This window comes from Notothenia coriiceps, unplaced genomic scaffold (assembly GCF_000735185.1).
Source record: "Notothenia coriiceps isolate Sejong01 unplaced genomic scaffold, NC01 NC01_scaffold00009804, whole genome shotgun sequence".
In the NCBI taxonomy this organism is placed as follows: Eukaryota; Metazoa; Chordata; class Actinopteri; order Perciformes; family Nototheniidae; genus Notothenia; species Notothenia coriiceps.
In genome coordinates this window covers 1-10,441 of record NW_011342505.1, presented here as the reverse complement: position 1 = coordinate 10,441, position 10,441 = coordinate 1, and the positions used below count along the sequence as shown (strand labels likewise).

General features: G+C 42.2%; 1 protein-coding gene across 2 annotated transcripts; it reads right to left on the bottom strand.

Annotated features, from left to right (window-relative positions):
- Nucleotides 1-358: 358 nt before the first annotated feature.
- Nucleotides 359-10,414, bottom strand: LOC104945593 (amyloid beta A4 protein-like). Of its 2 annotated transcripts, XM_010771292.1 has the most exons (13): nt 10,196-10,414; nt 7,459-7,626; nt 7,212-7,341; nt 7,014-7,126; nt 6,542-6,732; nt 6,215-6,450; nt 5,903-6,070; nt 4,531-4,664; nt 4,331-4,405; nt 2,004-2,162; nt 1,645-1,773; nt 1,382-1,481; nt 359-489 (listed from the first exon to the last, which is right to left on the bottom strand). In XM_010771292.1, exons 1-13 carry the CDS (start codon nt 10,253-10,255, stop codon nt 374-376), a joined length of 1,779 nt encoding a protein of 592 aa, XP_010769594.1. In that variant the 5' UTR covers nt 10,256-10,414; the 3' UTR covers nt 359-373. The 2 variants fall into 2 exon arrangements, with proteins under 2 accessions (XP_010769594.1, XP_010769595.1); XM_010771293.1 differs by lacking the exon at nt 5,903-6,070.
- Between the last annotated feature and the right edge of the window lie 27 nt (nt 10,415-10,441).

Here is a 10,441-nt window from a genome sequence, read left to right as displayed (position 1 = left end):
CCACCAATCAGGAGGAGACAGCAACGGACATTGCTGTTGGAAAGCGCTGGAGACGCTGTAGTACATATGCCAGGCCTGTAGATGGTGCTGTTCTCACAGAATCAGCCCATGCAAAGACAGTGTTAAATTGAGCGAAATGAGGAATGGCTAAAATGCATGATCTGTTTGGTATTTTGAAAAATTAAAAGTATAAATATGCCTAATATAGGTATGGTCCTACACTATACTATTCAAATATAGCATGATAGGTCCACTTTAAACAAAATCTCTTCCACCACCTGCTCTCAAAGACTGCATCAACCTTTCTTTGTGTGGGACTTTGTTTCTCTCCACTGTCGGACAGAGGAGACTCTATTCAGAGAGCTGGTGCAGTTTATACTGGACACACTCCATACATGTGAGTGGGTGAAACTGGACTCACCCGCCCATCGCTCTGCAGAGAGGAAACCTGCTGAGACAGCTCTGCCTGGACTCTCTGCATCAGAACAGCTGGGAAGCAAAAGGAGAAAGCGAGTGTGAGACGCAGCTCGATGATAGATGGTGTGCGCGGTGTGCCGGTTACTGAAGACAAACTAACTGCCATCAGCACACCATCCATCCCCTCAGACATGCTTCACTCAGCACTGAGCTTCTTCATTAAGTCTGTGTGTAACATCAGCTGGTAATAGTAAGTTTGTAAGTTTCATAATTCAACAACTTATCTTTTAAAAATGAAAACATCACACCATGACATAAACATGCTAAGCCCACATCTTTAACATTTATTGTTGCTTAGTCTGCTGATTATTTCCCCAACAAATCAATTACTCATTGGTCCCTAACATGACAGAAAACATTGAAAAATGCCACAATTAAAAATGCTCATAGGTAAAAGGCAATATATTTAAAGTCTTAATTTGTCCGACCAATAGTCCAATAAAGGTTTGTATTTATTGAGTTTCCGTTTTTGGATTTGCATTTTATTGTTATTTGAAGAAAAAAAAGTGCAATATATTTATTTACATTTTATAGGCTGAAACTAGTGCATTTTTGGCAATGTTAAAATAACTTAAACATTTGATCTTTTATCTTGATTTTTGCAGATAAGTATAAATGTTTCTGATCAACACTTTTTTCTAGCTTTAAAACTGATATTGACTCACAACTGTGAAATCCAGAAAGGGTCAAAACATTCAAATATGTAAAAACAATAAATAAGCTATGGAAGAAAATAGTACTTTATATTTTTTGTGTTTTTCAGCATTTAACTGAATTGGATCTGGTAAAATAATATCAGGTTATAATAATTATAACTATGATCACTATAATAATATACGCAAATATGTGAATCATAAAGCAGTTATTCGTACAGTTAGTAAGAAGCATAGAAGCAGACACTTACAGACTTGGCTCTGGAGCTCGTTGGCCACACTGGGCACTTTGAAGAGCAGACCGACGGACTGATTCATCCTTTCATCGATCACACGTAGGTGGGTCAAAAGCTAAAGGTCAGAAGAAAATGAGTTGTACTTTAATTCATGATTATTATTTTGTTTATCTACATTGACATATCATTTAAGTTTAGATTTGTACTAAGAATGTACCAATACCATCACTTTAAATCCTTGAAACACATTAAAAACAGCCTAAGAGTTGTGTGTGTACCTGAGGCCGGATTTGTGCAGCTTTCTTGGGATCGACTGTGCGGACATGCTCGTAATGTTTCAGCGTGTGCTGCCTGTCCTTCTGCTCGGCACGGACGTACTTCTTCAGCAGGGTCAACACCTGACGAGCCTGGGGAGGGCAGAGTCATATAAAAACATATACTGTCATTTGATGTTTTTATTCTATAAATTCCAGGTAAAACTGTGGAATAGTATTTAGGAAATGTACAGAGACAGCTACTCTCTTAATCCTTCATGAAATTAATATATACCACTCCGTGAAGACACTCGTGAATTTTGGACACATGTGGAGTATGCGTGCGTGCGCGTGCGTGCGTGCGTGCGTGCGTGCGTGCGTACCCGTGGAGGGTTGGCCTGCAGGGAGCTGAGGTAATTTTCCAGAGCCAGGCGTCTGTGGCTGTTGAGCAGAGCCTCCACCCGGGCCATGTGGGTCTCCACCAGCTGCTGCCTCTCTCCAGCTGCCTCCCGCTCCAGAGCCTCCACCTTCTCCTGGAAGTGCTGCAAAAGAAGAACATTTTACAATTTTAAATGTTCCCTGTGTATGCCCGATTATAATTACAACCAGTTATAGTTATATAAGAATCCTCCCCACAAGTGCCACATTTATTTTGCTCTTGCTTTTAAAATAAGTTCTTTCTTTGCCCATGAATTTTTATAAGAAAAAGACATTTGGGAGACAACCCTGCGCCAGTAAAAGCACCAAGCGTTTAGGTGGGAAATACCTTGGATATATTCAATGTTGTTTTATAAAGGCAGCCAGTGTTTCGAGGCCGACAGCACAATGTGTTCATTGTGGTGAAATCTTGTGAGCAGCTTAAAAAGCATAGCCTCAAACACAAGCACTAGTTGGGAAGCCAAATTAATATATTCAAAAACACGAAATGGGTGGGCTGTAGGCAGGGCTCTCGACTAACTTTTTTCACCATCCTCCCGGAACCGTCCCGAAATACAATCTAAGCCGTCCCGAAATGAATGTGGACCGTCCTGAATTTAAAATATTCGTTTTTCTACATTATCATTAGTTAAAATCATTCAAAGGGACCTTTAACATAAATAAAACATCATACAAATCATTAAATGATAATTCATCAACCTTTTTATTTGAGTAAATCAGTCAATCACATGAACAAAGGCCAAATATATTTAAACAAACACACAAACGAGAAAATTACTCTAATATTGAATCAAATCTAGTCCCATCCAATTAACAAAAAAATCCAACACTCTGTCCTGAAGACAGAACCCAGAGTAACCACTCAGTCAGGAGACCTTTACAAACTGCCCCGCCCCCTCGCACACAGACGGGAGAGAGAGATCTCGTCTGGATTGGAAAGCTCGAAAATACATCATAGACGCATGTTGTAGTCTTATTGCATATTAGAAACGGAGTTGGCTAAACTAAAACTGCGATATAATGTTTATGTAGCAATACTACATATGACATATATTTTTTAAATGTCTCCAGTAACGATAAAAAGTCAGATAACGTCGGAGCTTAACGTTACCACTGTCTTTAATAATTCCGACCCGGGCGGAGCCCGTTTAATACCGGGGCTCGGTACCCATCTATACATAGGGAGAGGCGCAGCATATTGCTAAGGACTAAATACGATGGAGGGTTCTCATCTCAGCCTTATTACCCATAGGGGATGAAGAGGAGTAAGTAAATAAAGAGGCCGGCGCTCCAGGGTCTGGTTCTGCGTTTTTGTGATGTAACGGTAAAACATTTCAGAATTCCTCCACGGGATACCATTGTCATTTTACATCACTCAACCCGCGAAATACACACACTCAGTACATACTGTAGCTAGACCCGCGAATTTGCGGGCCAGGAATTCGCGGGCACAGCCAGCTGTGCGGCTGGCTGACAGCACATGGGCACAGGCTTACGTATGTGTGTGTGTGTGTGTGTGTGTGTGTGTGTGTGTGTGTGTGTGTGTATTTCGCGGGTTGCTAAATGTTTTGTGCGTTTATGTTGACAAGGAGGTTTAATAACTGTGTGCTACACAAAAGGTGCAGTCGGTTTCATTTTCATCGCCGTTTGTAGTTTGAGTTAGCAGAGTATTTTTATTTTAACTCTCGTCCCAAAACTATTTTTTATCCTCCCCGACACTATTTTTTTCGGGCCCGGGACGACGGGACGTCATTAAGCTCGAGCCCTGGCTGTAGGGGATAACAAAGAGTCATCACCAAATAAAACAATCAGTCTAAACCCACTTGGTGCACCAGTCAATCCTAACAGTAAAAACAGAGCTACATCTCAAATGTAAACTAAAAGGTCTTGTGGTGTTATGTTAAATGTTTGTTTTTCTTGTATTGTGTCTTAATATTTGTCCTGTTGATGTTGCAAATGGAGCTATTTGATCTGACCATTAAAGTATTATCGCTCTTGTTAAAAGCTAGCTTTATGGTTGCTGCTCCTAGCAAGAAACCCTTTACATTCACAGCGCATTTCTAGCCCTGTGGATATCAGCTGAGAGGTAATAGGGGGGCCTGCTGCTAAATTCAGTGAATAGCATTCTCCCAGTGAGGGAAAGCAGTTTATTGAGTCATTACAGCTGACGGGAATAACAAATATTTACAGCCCAGTGACTTTATTTGCAAAAGGTTAAGAATCCTTAAAACAAATAAAACAAATACAGAAGGAGTTGAGATGCGTGTCCTACCTGGATGACAGCTTTCTTGTCAGCACGGGGAAGTTTCTTGGCCTGCCTCTCAGCCTCTTCCCACTCCCTCATCACCTGGACATCAAAAGTGTCACAGCAGGGACAGAAGCATTAAAGACCGACAAACTCGTGTGGACACATCGACAGGGCAATATCCCAGAGAGAATGTATAGGATGTTAACCCTGACACACAAACATACCTGGGACATCTTTTCACGGTGTTTGGCCTCCAGGCTTTCCTTGGCCTTCTGGAAGTCAGAGTGTTCGTTGTCGTCTCCGGGTGCTTCAAGGTAGTGGTCCACTGCGTCGGGAGGACTGGGGGCCATGGTGGGCACTGGACGACAATTAAGAGGCAGAAATGAAATACAGATCAAGGGAAAACACAAGACAAATGTGTATGAATTATACATGCAGAAAAACTCCAGTGCATCAAAACCACACAATGCAGGCTATTGAGGTGACGCACAGACAAACAGTCATCAATGCAACGTTTGTTGAAAACATACAGATGGGTTAAACACAGGCACAAACAATGATATCAAAACTGACGGGCTATAAGGGGACAAAGGGTGATTAGTTTCCCAGGAGAGTGTTGTCCTTATGTCTATTTCATGTGGGAGCCTGGAGATAAGAGGAAAAGTGCTGAGTCAGGATAAGGGCAGAAGCTGCACTCAAACAGCAAATGAACCCATTAACCCTTAACAGCACTCTCCCTCATTCGCCCATACATGACTCTCAACACTCTGCAACACTCAGCTAGTTGGGACATTTTTATGACACCAACAACTAACAGGTCAGCCCACTACGGAGCTGCAGCACAGACACAGAATGTGTAGCTGCAAGGCATGCATGTGTGTGTGTAGAAATGCATGCAGACACACACTGATATCCAGTGTTCAGAATGTATGCTGCCTGGTCCACATGCTGTAAGGAGTATCAGTTAGTGTCAAAACGGTGAAACGAGAAGTTAAAGAGAGCATCGTGGCTGCTTTACAAAAAGGGAAACGCAATGATCTTCATTTTCCTTTTAATAAAGAGTTCATACATTAACAATTACACTAATGGTGTGTAATGGCTTGTAACTTAAGCTTATTGAAGAAGATGGCTAGTAAAATTCTATCTATTCAACAAATCCCATGAAAACCGTCAGAGAAGTGATTTTGAATATAGTCTGTGTAGTTAAAGCTTGATGAAGTAAAATATAGAAAATTAAAAGCCTTATAGTTAAAAAACGAGAGCAATCACTTTGGTTGATCTTTACCACAGATGTAAATATTTTCTTTACTTTTACAAAAAACAAAAACAGTTATTCAAGGGATATGATTGACTTTATGGCATTTTCTTTTCCTGTCATAAGATGGGTTTTTATCTTCCTTAGAAAATGATTAATTTAAATTAGGCAAAATACTATATATACACTGGTCAGCGCTCCAAGTAGTTAAGAGCCATCAGACACTCAGGGAGAATCAGAGAAAGTGAATGAGACAGAGATAATCTGCAGCAGCCGGAGGACAGGAATCAGGCTGGCGGTTAGGACGCTTCAGAGTATAGAGGGTTCGGCCCGGGACTTACACGAGGTGCTGCAGACCGCTAGGCAGTACTCCTCTGAGTCAAAGTTATTCCTGTTGCCCCCACAGCCCCCAAACAAGAAGGGAGCACAGCTGCCCTTCTCAGGCAGGAAGTACCAACGCTCCAGCATGGCATGACACGGGCCGGACTCAGCACGAGCCCAACACACGGCTGAGGTATGTACGCACAGGCAAATAAAAAAATATAACATAAAAAAATGAATGAAAAATATGAGATTGTCGATCAACAGAACAACCAACGATGAAAGAAAGGCAGATAAATGAATACATTTGTATCTACATCTAGATTTCTCACCTCGGACGACTTCCTCAACGGATTCAGTGGTGGTGGTGGTGGTGGTTGTCATGGCGATGTTAGCACTGCGCTCATCACTATCCCTTTCGTCAATGACATCGTCCTCATCGTCGTCCTCATCATCATCATCATCATCTTCATCGCCATCTCCATTCTCATCCCTTTCAAATGTTTCCGTCTCTTCATCCTCGTCGTCCTCAGTTGTGGCTGGCTCTGTCTCTGCCGGGCGAGTCATGCTGCATGGAGAGGAGGATGTTCATGTGTTAACGAATCAGTGTGTACTTCAGAGGGGATGAATGTGTGATGAATGTGTGTGAGTGGTGATACCTGTTATCTGAGTATTCGGTCTCAGCTCCGCCCCACCAGACGTCTGACTCCTCCCCTTCCAGCTCAGCGCTGTCGGTCTCTCGCTCCGCCTCCGCCGGACAGCAGACAAACTCCACCCCTCGGAAACGGTCAATACCACATGGCAAAAGCATCCCGTAGTCATGGAGATTCATTGAGCGGTCTCCACAGGACTAAATATAATAATGAGCATTAATGACAACTTCTTATACAATTATAAACACAAAAAAAACATACGACATTTAAACATTTCACAAGGAGATGAAAGTTTATAGTAAAAGCAATGATGCCACACACGAGTTAACACGAAAGAGCGACGATAAAATAACAATAATCTGAACAAATCACTCGCAGATTCAAACATGCCATCAGTGGATTCATTTGCTTGGTCCCTGTGACAACCGTTTTTTTTTTCAAAGGAACATATTGATATTGAGGACCTTTTTCTCCTCACCTCTTTGGCAACAGTGTGCCAGTGCAGGTGGCTCTCACACTGATCCATACGCTCCTGGTGCAGGAACTTACACTTGTCAGGAACGAGCAGGGCATCGCTCACAAACTCTCCAACTGAAAAAGGAAAAAGGCCTATGTTAATATCATGTAAATAAACATGCTCAGTAACATTCGAATGATGAACTGGTAAACTGGTTACCCAGGCAGCGGTAGGGAACCACGATGTGGGTGTGACTGCGGCATTGCTTGCGGCCTTTCTTGCACCAGTCCTCGATGCTGATAGGCTGGTTGGCCTCTACAACATTTGTAATCTGCAACTCTGGGTACACCTGGAGAAAAAGTGAGATATGTTCATGTCCTTTGTTACTGCATTAGCTGCATCTTCCTGTCTACTTGATTTATTTGTCCCTATGTGTTTCCCTGTCACCATCACTTTGTATAGATACCTCTTGGCAGTACTGCAGGATGCCCTCCTTGGTGCCGATGCAGCTCTTGGTGCCTGAAGGGTCAGACTCCCATTTTCCACTCTGCACATTAATGTGCATGTTGAGCTTCCCGCAGAACATGGCCACCTGGGGCTCAGTTTGCATATCCACAGAGTCATCAGCAGGCACCTGGACAGACAAGGAGAAAGAGAGGACAACAATGATGATGGATGGTACCGAACTGGCTGAAGTATAACTTAAACATAAATATCTCCTGATGCAGCTAATGTACATTTAGCCACTCTCAGTTTATTCCTTTTTCTTTCACCTGCAGTCCTGCACAACATACGTCTCTTTCTGCAGGACATAGATTAGTGAATCATAAGGTTAAAGGTCTCTTCAAAATGCATCTATAACATCCTTGCACATTTAAGTTACTACATACAAGGTAAAGGATTGTATTACTGGTTTAAGCCTGAGCAAGACAAGATTCTCTGATTTATCCCTTTAAGCCTATAAGCCAGACAGCTAAGCATTACAGCCACAGGCCAGCACATATGCCCTTTTGCTCATCTCCTACATTAAAGGAAGCGCAATGATTATGTGGAGAAGATCATATTGCGTCTCATTGCAAAGAGTAGAAACCTTTTGAACCACAGACTATTAAAATCCAGCTGTGAGCTAATGGGAGATAACATATAACCTTCTCTTCAGCCCAACAGTCTCAATGTGCTTTGCTTTCTGGATCTTATATTTTTCTAGCAGACACTAGAAAAGACTGATGATGCAAGCTTGACAATACGCCACCAAGCCATCTGTTGACAATACAACGATTGTTTGTAAATTTCTGCATTATATTATCTGCCTCTGATTCAGGATGGGTTAACTTTGTTCCTTCATGCTGAAACTACTCTATTCTCACCTTATTAGGCCATTGTTATTTTTTATAGTTGATTTCTTTTGCGATGGGTAAAATAGGAAAACAACTCAGGATGTTAATCCTAAACTGCCAACTGAGTATACCATGCATTGACAACCTCATGTATCATTGGCTAATCTTTCAAATCATGTTAATGGACACGCGTATAAGCCAGAAGGCACAGTTATATGAACAAACATGCTATTACTTAATTTCTCCTTTACTTGGTGGTCTTGGATTACACTGAGACAACCAGTTGAAACTAGTTTTCATTTACATGAAAGAAAAAAGTTTTCACAAACTCCTGTTTGACCATAGGGTAATGTGGCAGCAGGCCACGGCAAAGGTTATCCCATCTTAGGGCCTGTGCTGCTCTTTTAATCATTGTCTCAGCCTGCAGCCTAAAACACATGCAGGGAAATGAAATACATTTCAACACAATGATTGGATTTACCTAGATTGCATTGGCTATAAAGCCAATCTGACCAGACAGATCATATGATCCTATGAAACATTGCAATCTTAAAATAGCACTCTAAAATACAACTAATATATGTAAATTAATTCACAGGGTGCTCTCAATATGGCATATGTATAGCACCTCAGCATAGTCATACTAGAATGGCAACATGGTTATAATGGAAGGTTCTCGACAATAGTAGTGTCCTGCTTTATTCTGCTGTAGGGGCATTTTATTATGTAGCACGTAGGGATTTGGTTTGGGTTATATCAAGCCTGCAGTTAATAGAAACACTCTACTAAGTTACATGCACCCTTAAGTGTAGCATGGTACTGAGAGTACAGCTGTATGCATATTGATTTGAATTATGCAATATAGGCTCTATTCATTCTATCTCCAGTAGATCCTTCAAAAGCTGTGTATTTCTCTCTGGTCCTGCAAAGCATCAGCAACAGCAGCAAGCTGCAGGCGCCATCTTGCTTAGTGTCAAACTAAAAAGGCTGCATCTTTTCCATTCTCCTCAGCAATATCACACCCTGCAGCTGCAACACTGTGAACTGGACCGTTGGCCATGACCACGCAGCAGCAGCAGCAGCAGCAAGAATAACACAGTACATTAAAATAAATAAAAACAACAACGTCTGTATCAGGAGATATAACAAATGAACCCTCAACGTGTTGTATGTGTCGGTCGTATCTGGTGTATTTACGGGTTTAAAACACAAATCCCAAACTGACTGCATACGTAGGACGTTTTTTAGCCACTAGCGGTTGCCATGCCAATCCGTGTACATTTCTGAAAAGAGCTAACGTTAGCTTTAAACCCCTTTAGCTGCATTAGCTAGGTTACTGACAAATAACTTCCTTCTACAGCAAGCATTATTGTTACATTATACATAACTGCGTAAAAGAAACTCCCTCCACTGGATTAACCTAAACATGTCCAACACTGCAGGGCCAAACTGTCAATCACTGACATCTAATGGTAGGCCTTGGTAGCATTGCTGACATTTTCTGGTTAGCTAATTCCTCGCAGTAAATCTCTTGTGTAACACTATAAACCTGAAATATTGATGAACGCACACAACAAGATGTTCAAAACTGGACCAAATAACAAATCCTTGGATAACATCAAGAGTGGGCCTCGTCAAATTCCCGTAATATTGTTATCTTTATTAGCAGCTCCGTTAACTGTTAAGATTACACGGCCTTCATGCCAGCAGCTATTGACCGTAACATTTAAAATATAACCGTTAAACACGTCTGTATTCCGGTTAGACGGTGGTCAGTGTGGCTACAGGCCCGCAGATGAGCCGCGGAGCCACGGATCCACTCACCCACTCCCACCGTCTGTGATTTCTCCACGGAAGGCTACTAACCTCGGATGAAAGCGTCAAGGTCGCCACCAGTAACAGCAAAAACGCCGTGAACTCCCCCATGTCGTCCTCCTGGTATCCAGCACCACCGGTACGTTCTCGGTTTTCCCGTTAGAAATAGTCGAAGCAGACGGTGATATGTGTCGACACCAGCTGAACTATTCCCGGTGATCCCTCCCTGTTTAGCTCCCTACTGTGACGGCGCGAGGCTGGATGTGTTTGGTTTGGGTGGGGGTGGCGGGGGCTGGG

Bases quoted from the DNA above. Each gene is read 5' to 3' on its own strand.
- LOC104945593 (XM_010771292.1), bottom strand. From the start codon at position 10,255: ATGGGGGAGTTCACGGCGTTTTTGCTGTTACTGGTGGCGACCTTGACG. The intron at 6,733-7,013 runs GTGAGGAGAAAA...TATTATATTTAG, and splicing joins GGCACACTGTTGCCAAAGAG to TCCTGTGGAGACCGCTCAAT. The intron at 1,482-1,644 runs GTACACACACAA...TCTGACCTTTAG, and splicing joins CTGCACAAATCCGGCCTCAG to CTTTTGACCCACCTACGTGT.